Source organism: Montipora foliosa, chromosome 13 (assembly GCF_036669935.1).
Source record: "Montipora foliosa isolate CH-2021 chromosome 13, ASM3666993v2, whole genome shotgun sequence".
In the NCBI taxonomy this organism is placed as follows: Eukaryota; Metazoa; Cnidaria; class Anthozoa; order Scleractinia; family Acroporidae; genus Montipora; species Montipora foliosa.
In genome coordinates this window covers 28,805,170-28,822,822 of record NC_090881.1, presented here as the reverse complement: position 1 = coordinate 28,822,822, position 17,653 = coordinate 28,805,170, and the positions used below count along the sequence as shown (strand labels likewise).

Below are 17,653 nucleotides of genomic sequence, written 5' to 3'. Positions count from 1 at the left end.
CTCTGCACCGAGAAGTTTTTCTCTGGGTACTCTGATTTTCCCCTCTCCTCAAGAACCAATAGGGCCGTTTATACGAGAGAAAATAAGCCGCGACTTAATCTGGTCGCGGCCTACATAATACGCGAAAGGAACTATTTATACGAGTATAAACTCCCAGGCCAGGATAAGCCGCGGCTTGAGAAAGCCATGAACGTAGATTTTGTACCATTTATACGGGGTGTTTGCGTCTTATGTAAGCCGCGGCTTATTTTCTCCCGTATAAACGGCCCTAATGTGATTTAGTCATATGTATTAATTTCATTTGATTTCATTTGTGCACAACCCCAGCTTTAAACATTATCATTTGAAAAAGTTCTATTATTATTATTATTATTATTATTATTATTATTATTATTTCGTTTCTCCTAAACTTTCAGTAGTTCAGATTTTACAAAGAATATGTGGAATTTACAATTCAAAGCGATATTCTTGACTTAAGATGGACAGTTTTCTCTAATGTGTGGAAAGTCAGTTCAATGAATAGACTGTTTTCACAATCTCACAGTTCGGTGAGATTACCTATTTCTGGCATTGTCTAATTAGATGATGATGATGATGATGATGATTGTTATTATTATTATTACTATTACTATTACTATTATTGAACTTGCCGAGATATGATCGTGATAATATCCAAGGATAACAGAAAGCAAAAGGCTTAATACTATTGAGGCCGCGTGATAACGCAGAAGTATATTCATCTCAAAACGTCAAAGGCAACGCACAATAACAGACAAAATAAATCTTCGCTTAGTTGCTTTTTTTTAAATGAATACTCAAGCCAGTCTCACGTTCTTATGATGATATTCTCTTCCTGCACAGGTTATACGCATGCTTGAGGAGGAAAATAAACGGCTTGAAAGACCTGAAGCTTGTCCAGATCACACATATTCTCTGATGTTACAATGCTGGGATTTAAAACCCGAGAAGAGACCTACCTTTGCTCAATTACACAATATCTTTAGTACAAATCCTCTTTATGCTGATGTGAAACTGCCGTTAAAAGGTGCAAGCTAACAGATTTCAGAAATATATAGATAGCCTTATTATTAATCAATTTACTGCCAGCGCTAGCCCTCCATTTTCGTATTTAAATTGAGTGCGGGTTTCAAAATAACTTTAGCGTCTAATTCCGTTCTTGATTGTTCAAAATACGCTAAGTTTATATGAGGACTTCTTTTAGTGTGCTGTACTCGTATACTCGTCAAATCTTACGTTCGCTTATTATTTTCAAATAGTAGGTAGGTAGGTAGGTAGGTAGGCAGGTGAAGTCTGCTACGAGCCCTGCTAGAAGGCCCATCAGGTCGACGCTTATCTCCCCGGACCACTGGATCCGGAGTCGAGCGCACTAACCATGAGGCCACCGCGCATAATAAAAGTAAGCTTTGTTGAATTAGGGCAGGCCTACCAACAGCGGAGAGCATTCAAGGGAGTAGACGCCTGGTGTGTCCCATTCCTCAAACTCGCTGCTTTATTTTTCCATTCCATTTCAAGGGGGCTGATAAAGAGGTTACAAAAAAGAGGATCGACACGTTGGTTTGTGTGTGGGGACCTTGGAATATTGAGTACGGGAATGATTTCAGGGCTAGATTGCAGAATACCTGGCCCACTAAATGTCTTACTTAAAAAGCTGCCACCGCAGTCCCCCAGTCGTGTTTTGACAATCGACTACGGGAAAGCGGACTGTGGTGGCAGTTCATTTTACTTAACAATTTTCATTCATCGACTATGGGACTGCGGACCGCGGTGGCAGCTCATTGTACAGTACGATTAGTGAGCCGGGTATTCCAAAGTAGCCACTAGTATTTGACTCATTCCTGTAGACTAGACTATAAAGGTGATAAGAGGGAGGGGGGGGGGGGGGGTGGGGGGAGAAGAGGGGAGTTTTCAAATTCAGTGACAGTTACTGGTTTAAAGTTGCGCACGTCAAACATAAGTACCAGATTAACTGCTTCATTATATTTTCAAAGAATACGCAAGTTGAAGCGCTATTTTTCAAATTACTGACATTGTCCCGAAAATGATACCTTGTTGAAAAGAACATATTTTTGTTTTATGAATTAATTTTTATTTGTCCGATCTTTCCGTTGTTTAACGTTTTAGTGCTTAATTCCGACGCCTAGTTTAAAATTCTACATATTATTAGTTCACTGTGAGTTCAAAATTATCTGGTTGCTTCTCAATGCCGGAATAAAATTTGATTACCTTTTATAAATTCAATTTTCTTTAGTTCTCCTAGTTTTAATGAAAAGTGGTAATTGCTTTTAGAATTCTGTACAAAATTGTGTTCCTTGCAATTCTGTGAGTCGTACTTTTAGTGGGTTCAGGTGAATGACTACCACCCAAGAACAGTCAAGTCAAGTCTCTTGACTTTGCATAGAAAGTGTGGATTTTTCTTTCTCGTCGAGTTAAGCCGTTCACAAAGGTACAACTGTTACCGGTTGCATACAATGGCGTTAAGGAACTGAAGCAACGATGACTGCAACTTGAACGAAAGCTTATTTGTATAGATAATCACATGACTTCGAGTGCAATGTGGAATATATTAGCTCGAGCTTGTGCAAATCATTGTCTTTGAAAAACTTTATTTTTTTTAGTAACGATTTCTTTTTGCACTGTGTCACCTGAATACTGCATTTCTCTTAGCCAATCAGAATGAAGAATATTTTCATTTACATTGTAAATACGCTAACTTATTATCCTGGTATGAACACGCTCACTCGTTTACATTGCGTTGCTCGATGTTTGGAAAGTAAATTTAAAAAAAGAAGTATTTGGAAAGGAGATTAAAGAAGAAGATTATTAGATTCAACTTCTTTTGTTGACGTTCCCCAAAAAGTATAGTATAGGTAATCACATGATTTCGAATCCAATTTGGAATAAATAAGAACGAGTAAATTGTTTGAAGGACGAGAGTGAGTGCAATAATTTGTACTCTTTGAAAGAATCCCGATATGATAATTCATCAGAAGAAATGCTCGACGGTATCACGCAATCACGCAACAATTGCATTACCCGGGGATCGCATTTGATTGGCCGTCTGTGGCTTTCTTTGATAATTGACCAGAATACTTGGTTTTTACTTCCTTTTGCACTGAATTGCCTCTTTTCTACATTGTGTTACCTGGAAATTGCATTAAGCCACGCCAAGATTGGTCTCCTTTAGAGGTCACAAAAAGCTTGAGCCACGCCCAAATGGTCTCCCTTAGTGATTAAATTCAAAATTTCCGACGAGCATCCCCGTCTGTTCCATATGGAATCCCCCCCCCCCGGGCCCTGGACACGCAATGCTACACCCTGTGGATAATAACCCCTCGTCTGCATTAGAAATACTCGAAAAACGAGGTGAAAGCGTTATTTAATCTGACGCAATTCGTTAGAAGAGTCAAACATGTTCAGGAAATGAAATTAGGCAGGCATCCGCATTCTATACATTGATATAGCGTCATGCAATGAGTGAAATTAAGAATCTGAAGTGTTTTCGGCAAAGGAAATATGCGCTCTACCCAGCGAGTCTAGGTAATTGCGTGTATGCGTGTTGTAAAGGTACAAACGTGCCGTGAAAGATTCTTGCCACTGTCACTCAATAGAGAGAACGCTTGTGTGACAAAAAAAGTTCATTTCTTCGGTTACTCAGTTATGCTGACATTTCTTCCTCTTCTTTTCTTGCTTCTGGTGCTAAAAGGAAAGGAAAGGAATTTTATTTAAGTGTCTTTCGTCGTTCTAGTGCTTGAGCACTAATTGGGAACACCGTAAACCGAAATTAACAATTAAATCAAATCATGTCAAATGTTGGTTTTTGAGGAGAGGGGGCAACACGGCTACCCGGAGAAAAACCTCTCTGTGCAGAGTAGAGGACCAACAAACTGAACCCACATATGACGCCGAGTCTGGGAATCGAAGCCAGGAACACATTGGTGCAAGGCGAGTTCTCTCACCATTGTGCGCCTGCGCCACCCTTCTTTGCTTGTTTGATACTGTTTTCCCTGTTTGAAGCGTTTTTACTTGAGGGAGATACTTTGTTAGTGCTATTGCTACGTGTTTCATCCAAGTACACAGTTTACAAGGGATTCGCCTTTGGTGGCGAATCTTCCTGGTAGCGAATCGACCGTAGTATTCCTTTTGTCCAATCAGAATGGAAAAAAATGTCAAGTTTACTGCAATCATTTTTTACTACGAGAGGTTTTAAAACGGTTTTTTTGGGCAAGTGGCTTTTAGTTCAATACCAGGCAATTATTTAGACATTTTCCCTCTTCTTTTTCCAGACTAAATGAATAGCATTATTATTATTATTATTATTATTATTATTATTATTATTATTATTATTATTATTATTATTATTATTATTGAATCCACTGATTTGACGTAAGAATCTGGGATGTCTCGCTTGGAAGCAGGCGACAACAAGTCGCCAAAGGTTCCAAGCAGGGCCAACTCCCGTGTCCTATAAAGACAGAACTTTCTTCAGGATACGTGCCGTACCCAACGATACTGACTTCTGAATAACTTCCAGCCTCATTTTCGCATCTAGTTTGTCCAAATGTTTTTCAAAACCATTGGAGACCATTCCTAAGGCACTGACTAAAACTGAGACTAGACAGACTTTTCTCTTTTGTTGTTGTTGTTGTTGTTGTTCTTCTTCTTCTTATTATTATTATTCAGGGCTGTCAACCCCCAAAGTCTTCAAATATTGTGAATTGATAGGGGTGGGATGTTAGACGACGTCATTTCTGATTACGTCATATACGTCTTTTACGCAAAAAAATGCTTGTTGACTTCTTTCGACAGATGATATTTAAATCGGGAATGTTTACGATTTTTTCAGCTACATTTGTCTTTACAAGTTGGAAAACAAAAGTCCTCTGAAGCGAAGTAAAGTCAATCGACATCTTCAATCTCCGCAATTTGACACAAGTACACAAGACCTCACGCAACCTAGGGGAAAAGTAAAAAAAACGGATGATTTAACAGCCCTCGTAACGTATAGACCGAATGCATAAATGGCGCCCAGAAATGTATTCTTTTGTTTATGTGCTAATTAGACTTACTAGCCTCGCTCTCAAGCAACATTCTTTTGTATTTTGTCCATGCAAACGAGGCTTGTAAGTCTAATTAGCACATAAACAAAAGAATACATTTTTGGCCGCCATTTATGCATTCGGTCTATGTGATTGGCTCGCTATTCTAGCTGAAAACAAAAGACTAAACAATTGAAGCAATAACTTAGATACTGCAAAAAACGGGCGAAAAAGTTGTCATTTGAATTGCAATATTTGGTTTAGGGGCGGGTCTAAAACACAGGTCACATTCCACAGGTCACTCGTTGCCGGTCATTGTTTGACCTTTTTAAAAGTGACCCAAAACCCTCAATTTGGCTAACCATAGGCCTAAAAACCCCAATTAGGCCTAGGGTTAGTCAAATTGAGGGTTTTGGTTAGGTTAGGTTAGGTTAGGTTAGGTAAAACAATGACCTGCAATGAGTGACCTGTGGAATGTGACCTGTGTTTTAGACCCGCCGTTGGTTTAGTTTGGAAAAATCACATTATTGCTTAAATTGCAATCTGTCAATGGCAACGAGTTCATGAAACGTTCGAATTTTGATTTATCGATGTTAAAATAACTGAAACAACACAAAGTATTTGAAATTTTATTGTTGTGAAAGTCGATTCTCTCCAGAAATGACAAACTTCGGCGATTAATCGTGGAGATTTCACTGTATCATCTTGAGACCAGGAGATACAGTCCAAAATCTGGAGTTTCACGGATTATCCGGGAGAGTTGACATCCCTAATTACTGTGCAGGAAACAACATCAGTTTCGAGAAACGTGACTACAATTGCGTGACCAAATAAAATTATTCCACCCCTCCCCTGTAATGCACAACAATGGTCTTGCGCAGTGCGTAGCACGCCGTGGAGAAGACATCCATAATGGCTGCTGTTAAGAAAAAGCAGGACGAGAAGAACTTGAAACTTCTTCGAGATCTCGCAGGTCTACCGCACAACAAAAAATGCTTCGATTGCGGACAGAGAGGGCCTACATATGTCAACATGACAATAGGATCTTTCGTCTGTACATCTTGTAGCGGCATTTTGTGAGTAGAGACCACCTCTAACAGTAAGAGGGTTCAGTTTGTACCTTGTGCAGAGTATGATTATTAAGCTTTCATTTCAATATTACCGGCTAATTCTTGTTTGTTTTATCATTTAACAGGCGAGGGTTAAACCCTCCTCATAGAGTTAAATCAATTTCGATGACCAGCTTTACACCGCAAGAAATTGAGACTCTCCAAGGGCAGGGAAATGAGGTACCAGATCAGACTGTGTTACAAGCTTCATGGTTTTCGCTAAAGTTCAATTTTGTAGTTTAGAAAATAGCGGATGATTGCAAGTGTGATTCTTTCTGCAGGAGAATGTCAGATTTTCCCAGCTTTTCTTCATCTCTTTCATCCTTATTCTACAATCTTCTGGCAGTAAAGTCAACTTGTACTATACATTGAAGCGTCACACTTCGAAACCTCTTCTATTCTTTTAGGAGTTCGATCAATATTTTGCAAGGTGATTTTTTTACGTAAACGAAATGATTCGGGCCAAAACTAGTCACAAAAGTGGTTGTTATTGCCAAGAACAGTACGATCTCTTTGCTGAAAGCGCAAATCTTATAGAAATAGTGAGATATGTAGTTCATGTCAGCCCTAAACATTTATAAGTTAAGTATTTTTGTCTTCACATTTTTGACAGTTTTTGTAATTGACAACTTCACACACAAAATCTTACTCATTTTAATTTTATTAGGAGAGACAGCAGGTTTAATTTGCAATTAGTTTGAGGAATATACCCATTCATTTTGCATTTGTACACAAAAATATTTTAATGGTGACTGAGCATTTTGTGGAAAAAATACTGCAGTGGCTTCACAGTTTTGTCACACGTCAAGTCTGGAGTCTTTACAAAGTTTGATATTTTTCCTCCTTTTTAGCTTTCTTGTAATGGCTCTTAAAATTAAGCATGCTAAACTATTTCCATTGTTAAGTTAATTATTACAAGTGAATTAATAATGATATTATCAAAATACAGCACAGGTAGACGCATGCTTTTAAATCAAAATTCTTTATGTAGGCCTGAAATAAAACTTTAAGTAGTTAGTCATGACCATCAACATCTTGTGAGTGTATGCACTTGTGATTGTCAAAATTAATGTTGCATGTGGACTCTTGTATTATGCAGTGGTGTACTGTACTCTTTGAGTTAATTTGCTTGCTTTCTTCAATGGTTGCACCCCCTAACTGTGCTGTAGGCTGGCAGAGAATTCTCATTGAAATTAATACAATTATGTGTATTGGCTTGCATGTAAAAAATTGCTTTTATAATGAATAGATTTTGAATGTTGGTGATATTTTACATGCCATGCTGTTACTCAACCAAGGCTAATAGTTTTAACTTGGATGTAGATGATGTAATGCTTAATATACATATCTTACTCTTTGCATGAGCAAGTCTCTTTGTTATGAGCAGCTGTATATAACAGCTCTCCTTAATAGTAATTATTGTTTCTTCTCAGGATAATGCCTTATAACAAGCAGTTCCTCACTGTCTTGTTCTGTCAATACTGATTATTATTTATAATTTCCTGTGTAACATAAAAAAATTGTGATATTAATAGCTTTCAATATTGTTGAATGGTCACATTTCATTAGTTCATAAAACAAGCATAAACATCATCATTGGGAAGAAGCTTTTGGTAGTTTGGTTAACTTAAAGTGCCCCTGTGATCAAAAAAACTACTTCCTTTTTTCCTTCAGATTTTGAAAGTGTGTTTGCTTAACACCTGATTGGCAAAATTTTGAGCTTTGATTTTTATCCAAAGGCCGTTTACTTTGAGTGTAAGTTTTTGATTTCACGGTCCGCCATTACTCATGTTCAAAACTGACCGATTGGACCTCAGAGGGTTGGATCCAGGGAAAAGTGACGTCAGAGGCTCACTAGCTTAAAATTTCAGCGTGTGACCGCAGCTTATTATATATGCTAAGGGTGAGTTTAAAAGTCTGAAAGCCCAAAACCCCCGTGCTGCATATTAATTCTGCGGCGTACACACGTATTGCATTCTTAGACTAGTGAGCCTTTGACGTCATTTTATCCTCGATCCAGCTCTCTCAAGAACATAATGTTAGTAATGGCAGACCATTAAATAGGAAAATTACGGTTAAAATAAAGAAGTGTCTTTTTGAAATCAAGGCTTAAAACGTGGGTCACTTAGTGTTTTGTTAACATAGTTTTGAAATCCAAAGAAAAATATGAATTGATTTTTTGGTCACAGGGGCACTTTAAAACCACTACTGGATACAGTGCATTTCTAAAACAAGCTCACCTGAGCTTGGAGTGGGTTTATCCTCCTTGGTGAGAAGTGCTTAAGATCTTTCATTTAAATGTCTTTGAAACTTCTTTGTAAGAGAATTAATCTGTTCTGTCATTCAGCACGAAGTTGATCTGTCATTAACATCAAAGTATTGTAATAATTTTTGTTCTTCAGGATAATAGGTTCAAGATAATGAGTCCACAATAAAATTGATGAAACTTGAACAATTTAATGTTACCACACTTTAAACAAATATTAAACTTAAACACCTCATGCTCTATAGAAACCGACTGCACATGTGCAGGGATACCACTAATTATTTTCCTTCATAACAATTTTCACAACTCATAACCTCCCCTGTGATACTTTTAATAAATGTGAACTTTTCTTGTGGTATAACATTTCTAATGAGATTTAGCAAAGTATTAGTGTCTTTGTCTTTGTAATTGTAGTGCTTATTTCTGAATATTTGATTTGCAGTATTGTAAAAAAGTTTGGCTAGGGTTGTGGAACTCTTCTATGCCAGCAGAACCAGAGACTAGAGATGAACAAAAAATAAAGGATTTCATGGTACAGAAATATGAACGAAAGAGATGGTACATTCCACCACAGCAAGTTACTGCCAACAGTACAACTCAATCAGCACCCGAACCAAAGCCACTAAAACAGCTTCTAGGAGAAAATGCTCCAACTGTAACAGTGCAAGTTTCATTACAGGTAATGCAAAATAAATAAATAAACAAAACAGCAGGGCTAAAACTTAACCCAATGCTTGGTGACGAGCCAGGCAACTTTCTTTGATTTCATGGTCACCTGGGACATAATTAAGTGGCCCTGGATTTCCATTAGTTGATCTCAAGGATTTTTAAAACAACAGCAAAGCACTTTGGGGGAGGCTGGAGTTATGTGGCAACAGAAAAATCAAAATGGCGTCTCATTTTGGATCGATTGCCTCAGAATTCTTAACAGTTAATTCCTCTTTGAATTTTCCACATAAATACTAACAGTAGGCAGGATTCAGTGAAATTTAAGTTGGGGAAAAGAACTGATAGGTCGCTTAATTAAACAACTTGTTATTTTATGCGTATTTCAACTTTGCACTTTGCAATATATCAAGCTGAATTCTATGGAATCTTAGTCGCATATCAGCGATTACACCCCAATTTTAGTCGACCTGGATGTCTTAAAGGTTAGTAGCCACAGGCGGCCTGGCAACTGCCAAGTTTTAGCCCTGAAACAGTGCAGGTAAGAAAGTTTATAACTCCCTTGTTTTAATTATTGTGTATTAATCTTGGTTTAAAGTTGAATTGCCACTGCAGCGCTTTAAATTAACGAAAAAATCTAGTCACAATTTTGTGACAAGGTACAAAAATTTAGTCCCACTTTTGCAAATCTTTGTCACAAAATCGTCGTGCTGCAAAACTCACGAGACAACTTTTAACGACATGCTTCAGTATGACTCATGCTATCATCAGTTTAATGCGGGCTGTATTCTTTACATTCAATTAAGAGGCAGTGTGATCCAGTGGTAGGGCGCTTGCCTTGAGATCCAGGGATCCCAGGTTCAACGCACGTTCTGACCACTGGTTGAATTTGTTCCTGGTAGTTTTCCCTGATTCAACTTCTCAGCTGCACTTGTAAATACCCAACTAGCTTGCCTCCAGCGCAGTTGGGATTCTTAACAGTTGTTGTTGAATGTTCTGTTCTGCCGTGACTGTGTTTCATTGGCCCTGAGAAGCCCCTATGGGTAGTGGTCAATTAAGTATGTGTGTATGTACTTTATCCATACATCATGATTTAATTACATTACAATTCAAAAATTTAAATTTAAACTGATGATGGCATGAGTCATGCCAAAACATGCCTTTAATAAGTTGTCCTGTGAGTCTTAAATTTATTTTAATACTGTTGCTATCCTGAAACTATGGACATGCGATGTTAAAAGAATGTAGAAAAAATAACATCAACAATAATAATAGTAATAATAAAAACAATGAGAAGAAGGAGAAGAAGTAGAAGAAAAAGGAGAGGAAAATCCCTTTATTAATAACTCAAGGTCTTATAGCCAAAACAAATGCTCTTCAGATTGGGGATAATGCAAATCTAATTAAGGCAGACCAAATCAAATTGTTGTTTTTGATGAGATAAGGGGAAAACCAGAGTATCTTAGTAAGGTAAACCTCTTAGAGAATAGTAGAGAACCAACAAACTCAATTCTCGTGTGCAGAAGGTAAGTGGTCTCACAACTGCACCAATCCTACTCTCCTTTGTGTTGAGAAATGCCCCAAATGAGATGCGCGCTTCTGTCAATTTAGCATCATGAAGTGTCCCCTTGCTCTTCTCACCAATGTCAACGTCACTTGAGTCTCAGAATACAGGCAATTAACGTCACAAAGTGTTACCCAAATGCTGCTCCTCAGGTAACGATAAACTGTTGCATTTATCCTGACCTAAAAATAACACTAACCTTTATCATAACCTTATTGTTAGAGGTAGGTAGCAAAGGCTTAGACTTAATTGGGCCGATCCTACCAACCCGTCGGTTACCAAAGTGGGGAGTTAATTTGCAGGTAGACTGACGTGTTTGGGATTTCAACAGTTCAATAAGGCCCAAATAAGTCATGTTATAAGATTAACCAGTGGCCAACGTGTTGGCCGACAGTCGGCCGACGTATTGGCCAACACATCAGCTGAATATAAGTGCTCCTTTACTTAGAGGCAGGGAGGATGTAGTAGAGCTAATAAACAAGGTGGCCAAATGTTCAAACGGTAGATTGTAGGCATTCTATTTTTAGGGACATGTCTCAAACAAAAAATAAAAATTAAAAAGTTTTACAAACCTCGGAGCTAAAAGTTAAAAATTTATGAAATATTTTGTCCGTTTTTTCAACCGGACTTCATCAGTCAATGATGTGAATGTCAAAAAGATGAATTTTAAAATCAAGAAGTTCATCAGCTATTCAAGAGCATTGTCGCCTGGAGGGCCACTCGGTGGACCCAAATAAGACAAAAGTACTATCAACGGAAGTTAACACCTTCAAACGCAGGATAAAAGAAGCTATTCAAATTAAACTTATGAAACCGGCGTTAAACAGAGACAATGGTTACGAATTAGCAGCTATCTATGACACAATTCTAACCCCCAAGAGGCGTTTAAAAACCTTTTTAAAATTCATCTTTTTGACATTCACATCATTGACTGATGAAGTCCGGTTGAAAAAACGGGCGAAATATTTCATAAATTTTTAACTTTTAGCTCCGAGTTTGTAAAACTTTTTAATTTTTATAATGCCTCCGGAGCAGGAAACAAATGTTTATGTCTCAAACAGTTTTTTGCCCAGTCGCAGATCGTTTGTATTTTCTTTACTGTTTCCAGTCTCAGGCCACAAGAGAAAGACCTCGCACAGGAAGTCAAACAAATTCAAGCTCAGTGCCAGTGTCAGTCGCGCCTCCCCCAGGGCAAGCACAACCAGTAGCTCAACCAGCGCCACAACCAGTACCACAGGTTAAGCCACCGTCTGTAGATTTGCTTGGTGACTTGGGTGGGGATCCATTTGCTCAACAGCAACAAGGTCAGGATTTTAAAATAATATCCTAGTTCAGGTTACGTTATGTAACAGGGCTCTCAAATGAACCCGTAACCCTTCGTAGGTGTCTCTTATAAGTGATGTTGCTTTAAAATTCTGCACCATACTCCATGGCAAAGGGAACATGTGATGGATATTAATAATTTTACTTTGAAGCCACCCTTTATTTAACAATGGCAAGAGCGGTTTCAGGAAAGGGGCATTTACTCCCCTTTTATTTTTGGACCAAAGCTGGTGTACCCTTAAGGCCACAAGGTCTGAAGCTGTAACTGAATAAAGTACTATCCAAATTGCTCTGTCTTGTGTAACTGTCGTAAACACTTCTTAAAATCTTGAATCAAACTGTGACCTTCTTCTTGTCACATTGGGTGGAATCTTACTTCTCCTTCCTTCTGTTGCCCAGGTCATTGCTCTGCATTTGTCACTCTCCAAGCTCAATGCACTTCTTCCTTTTCCTTCTCATATTTTCATTATTGAGCTGTGTTTTTGCTTTTCTCTTGACTCAATGTTAAGTCACTTTCTTTGGCTAATGAATCATTACAGTCGAGCTATGTCACACTTGACCACTGTCCATGAGACTGAAATGAGGGTCTGAATTCTTTTTTGGAGCTTCCAAGATTTGAATCGTATCATGAAGATTTTCCAAAAGTTGGTAGCAAAAATGCACAATAACTGAACGATAATTCATCAAACGCTTCAAATAGTTTTCACTTTTCAAACACTGTTTATTTTATAATAAATAAAAGTTCATGGCTAACTATTTGTGGTCTATCAGGGAAATATGCATTGGAAATTCAGGATCTTGAGAGCAAACTTCAAAATTGACATGCAGATTTGCATACTCAGTTCAAATTTCAAAAGTACAGATCATGAATGACATAGCTTGACTGTAAGGTTTTTCCAGTGTGTTAGAAGTTGCCCTATGGGATCAAAATAATTATGAGAGAGTAACTCCCTTGATGCTGAGGGCAAACTTAAAGGTCAATCATGTTTTGTGATTCTTTGGCTTTTTGTTGTGGCTTGATTTGTTAATTCCTGCACTAAAAATGAAAATGAAAGAATTTTGAAGTGTTAATAATCATATTTCTTGTATCCTTTGTAAATATGAAAAGATTAACATATGTTCAAGTCACTTAGTACTACCCCCCATTTGTTTATGAATATAATCCTGAGAAGAGCTGAATGACTAGCAACTTGAGTCATCTTGAAATGGCCTTAGGTTATCATGTTGTTGCCCAATGCGACCACAACAATCTCTTTCAGGAGTAACCTCTCGCTGACAACCTTACACCATCAAATTGTTTGTTATTATTCACAGGCCAGTTTGGGTCACCTCCACAGCAAGGTGGGTTTGGTTCATTTGATGCATTTGGGGCACCCTCCACAGCCCCTGCTCAAAATACATTTGACCCTTTTGGATCTTCAGCTCCTTATAATCCTGTCCAGCAAACACAGTCAGGTTTTGCAGCGTTTGGTGCATCATCTCAGCAACAACAACAACAACAACAACAACAACAACAGCAAGATGTCACACAACAACAACAGCAGCCCAACTTCTTTGATGCATTTGGATCACCACCAGCTTCCTCAGGAGGATTCAATGCATTTGCATCTCAGACATCAACAGGTTAGGGACTTAACAGGATCCAGTATTGGAAATATTATGAACTTCACATCTTTCGATAAAATTGTGAAAATCAAGAGTTGTCTGAATTGCTTTGTGTTTCGAACAAATACTCCGTGGAATAAAATTCATTGCTCCAATGAACAGCAACCCCTCACTGTCTTGTTAAAGGTTGTTTTAATGGGATCTCGAACATTAGTTTTAATCCCACTCTTTCCCAAATTATCAGCTTTCAAGTTAATTTTACCATAATCCAGAAATTACTAATGAAGTAACCAAAAAGTAAGTTAGACACTGAAATGAGCGATTCAAACACAATGTAAATTCACTCACCTTTAATGTTATGACCACACAACAGCTTCTGATGGTTTTTATTTTTTTTTAATGATAGTTCCTTCACAACCATCAGCAGCATCAAATGCTGGGTTTGGGCCGCTAGTTTCTGCTTCAGGGGGTTCTGTATCAATGGGTGACAAGTATGCAGCACTGAGTGAGTTAGACAACTTGTTTGGTCCATCAACCGGCGGTAGCAGTAACTCCAGTATCAGTTCTGCATCAGGTTTCGGTTCAACAGGAACATCGTCATTTGGGATGTCAAGTGGACCCAACCCTTTTTCAAGCACAACATCTGGCACAGGAACCGGAGGCTTTCAACAAGCTCAACAGCAGCCATCTAATCCATTTCAGGGCCTTGGCGGACAGGTTAATGGTCCGTCGAGAAGCATGAGCCCTGGCAGTGGTATGCAATCTACAACTGGGACAGGAGGAGGGTTTGGAAATTTCAGTAGTGCTCAGCCAATGGCTTCCACATTTGGTAATCAGTCGGCTACTTCAGGATTTGGTGCACAGCCATCAAATACTCCCTTTTCTGGTAGTAGTCAGCTTGCTGGAGGTTTTGGTAGCTTTGCATCAGCCCAGCAATCGTCGTTTGGTGGAACACAGCAGCCTAGTTGGGGAGGCATGTCTGGACAGCAGCAAATGGGCAGGGCACAAAATACCGGGATGCCTTCATCTTCACCACAACAGAATCTCGGCTTTGGAGGTGCTGGGATGACTGCAATGGCATGGACACAGTTTGGAAAAATGGGTGGTGGTGGTGGTCAACAGCAACAGCAACAACAACAGCCTCAAATGCAAAGTCAAATGAACTTTGGTGGAAACCAACCAGGCTTTGGTGGAAACCAACCAGGCTTTGGTGGCAACCAAGCCTTTGGTGGTACTCAGCCAAATGCTGGGTTTGCATCCTTAGGGAGTGGATTTGGGTCAAATCCAATGTCGAATGCCAGTGGCTTTGGAGGCCAACAGCAAGGTGGTGGTTTTGGAAGTTCTGGAAGCTTTGGTGGACAATTATCAAGTGGCTTTGGAAATCAGAGTGGAGCAGCGTCATTTGGTGGTGGCATGTCAACAATGGGGGTTGGCCAGTTCGGACAACAGCAAATGCAACAGTTTGGCAGTTGGCAACAAAGTCAACAAGCAAATCCTTTTATGGTATGTTGTTTGAGCAACCTTTCCATAAGTAGATTCTTTTAATTTGTGTGTTTGGCTTTTTTAATAAAGCATTACAACAACATTGTAAATTGTAGTTAATGGAGCGTGACTCGTTAGAGCTATCCCCTATATGTCACATTATTTCGTATACATTACGCGACGCAAACGAAACATGAATGGACTCCCATATTCTAACAATTGGAACTGAGTTCCTTTATCCTTGTCTTTAATACTGTCTGCTTACAGTTATATCCTTCATCTGGATTGGCGAATAGCAACAACTCTCCCCATTCATGTCGCGTTGAGCACCACACAAGTTGTTTGTATTAGATGGTACGTTAGTCACCATTGGTTTAGTCCTACAGGAGTTGTCTGTCACGTGGATCGTCTCTTGCATTTTGTTATTGTAGTGTGTCTTAAATATATATACCCACGGGAACTGTGACATTCATTGAAGAATAATGGTAAGCATATAGACCTTGCGTGGCACTATACATATTGACGAATTATCTATCAGAGTGTAATTTGTAGAGCCTATTAAGCCATTGACTCCCAGGGGTTCCCCACTGATGAGTAAAATTGTCTGGCATTAGACAGAGTAAACTATGAAGTCTGGCGGGTTCAGGCACCATGGAATTGATCTGCTTGTTATCGCTGGACATGGAAATGAGCCCATACAAACAACTCTGACACAAAGCTGGACATCAAGGGATGGATTCAATGGGGTCAATAGTCACTCTGATAGTTAATTATGTCAATAATTATAATCTTTTAGTATAATAAACTAAAGTAGTGTATAGTGTTGAAGACACACTCTGATTGGCTACTCAAACCCTGAATAATTATCCTCAAGTTTGCTATCCACCTTCAAGCAACTTGGGCAGGATTTGCTCCTGAAAATGTTGTAATCGTTGCAGGAATAAATGAGTTAAAATCATCTTTTTGTGCTATGTTATCTCACTGTTTTAGTTTATGATGAAATGGTATATAATTAATAAATCATATATGAACTGCGGATATGAAATCAAGTGAAGCTATGATCTTCGCAGTTATGAGCGCAATTTTTGCAATTGCGTAGAGAAGCCTGAAAATTTCGGGACCTCAACGGGGCTTTTCAGGCTTCTCTACGCAATTGCAAAAATTGCGCACATAACTGCGAAGATCATAGCTTCACTTAATTTGTTTTAGTATATTTATACTAAAACAATTTTCCCAGCTCTGTAAATATCTACCACTAGCTACCTACACTGTGGTGAATAGTTGTTAAATACCGTACACCTGGATTGTTCACTTAAGAAAGCTGGCTACAGGAGCTATTTATTATTATTTTTGTTTTTAAACTTGCTCTTCTGGAATCAAACTGATTGAAAGTAGCCAACCACAGGTTGTCTTATCCAGGTTCATAGCTGCTTTGCATGTTGGGAGGTGTTACATTTTCAGCCTAATTCCCAGCTTACTCTTTACATACAGTTCTGCAAAGTCTATTAATAATTAATATATAATCTAGGAAGTGGTGTTATCAAAAATATCAGTCCACTGCTCCCATTTTTGTCCATTGTGTTTGTTAGATATTAGTGTGTGTCCTAACCATGATTTTTTCCACTCTAGAATGCTGGACCTCAAGGTATGCAACGGCCAGGACAATCTACAAATCCTTTTATGTAGGCTGTAAGCCACCTCACATCAGTTTCGTCAAGATTTGAGCAAGGAGATGAAATGGTGACAAAGTCAGTTGAACTCATAATAACAGATAAAAAGGTCAAATAATGCTGCTGGATTAAGAATGATAGCATGATCTTTTTGTCTTGAGGGGTGTACTGTTTTACTTTCATCTTGCCATAGGACATTTTTTAATTGACTCCTTAACAGTGTAACTGTAATATTCTCCTAGTTAGAAGTATATATGGCATTTTGCAGTTGTGTGATTAGTTACTTGGCCTTTGAATAAAAGCATACAAACTTTACTGCTTTTCTAATGCAAAATGCAACCTGTGTGACTTGACTTGAAATCTTTGGTAGTTTATTTTGTATATCAGTGATTTTTTTGTGACTTACGTTGAAAAAAAATTTTGATTGGGACTGGCATTTTTGTGGAAAGAAATCTTCAAATGGAAGTGATTTTTTTATCATATGATTACTTGCAAAATTGAAATACAAACGTTTTGTCTGTAATTTTATCATTTTTCTTCTGGACAAAAGGACATTATTTTTAAGTCAAATGATTCCATTTTGATTAGGAATTATTAAGCAGGAATTTTTAATTTCAGAGTATCCACGGTGCACTAAATTTTGGGGGGTTAATGTTATAATAATTGTTTTTTTGTCTGCAGTAACTTTTTTTTGCCAATTACAAAAGCAACTGTATAAAGTGGAAGCCCCGAAAATTTAGTGTCACTTGGTAATTCACGAGAGAAAAGCAGTACAGGTTGTATGAACAGGTTCACCTTCAGTACCTTCAACCTCAATGTTATTCATTATCTACTACACACAACTGTAAAGTATAAAGTATCTTTTGTCATGAAATGAAACTATGATTCTAAGTTGTTAACATCTGATTCTT

General features: G+C 38.3%; 2 protein-coding genes across 2 annotated transcripts in view; both read left to right on the top strand.

Moving 5' to 3' along the window:
• LOC137982766 (tyrosine-protein kinase HTK16-like) overlaps positions 1-2,254 on the top strand; it is an 18,257-nt gene extending 16,003 nt beyond the window's left edge. The window contains exon 13 of the mRNA XM_068829916.1: positions 862-2,254. Within this exon, the coding sequence (XP_068686017.1) occupies positions 862-1,056 (195 nt within the window). The 3' untranslated portion in view covers positions 1,057-2,254. The remainder of the gene's footprint in view (positions 1-861) is intronic.
• Positions 2,255-5,954: 3,700 nt separating this feature from the next.
• Positions 5,955-17,140, top strand: LOC137982284 (arf-GAP domain and FG repeat-containing protein 1-like). Its single transcript, XM_068829361.1, has 7 exons — positions 5,955-6,133; positions 6,253-6,346; positions 8,875-9,111; positions 11,771-11,966; positions 13,300-13,608; positions 13,997-15,093; positions 16,702-17,140. Exons 1-7 carry the CDS (start codon positions 5,970-5,972, stop codon positions 16,756-16,758), a joined length of 2,154 nt encoding a protein of 717 aa, XP_068685462.1. The 5' UTR covers positions 5,955-5,969; the 3' UTR covers positions 16,759-17,140.
• Positions 17,141-17,653: the final 513 nt, after the last annotated feature.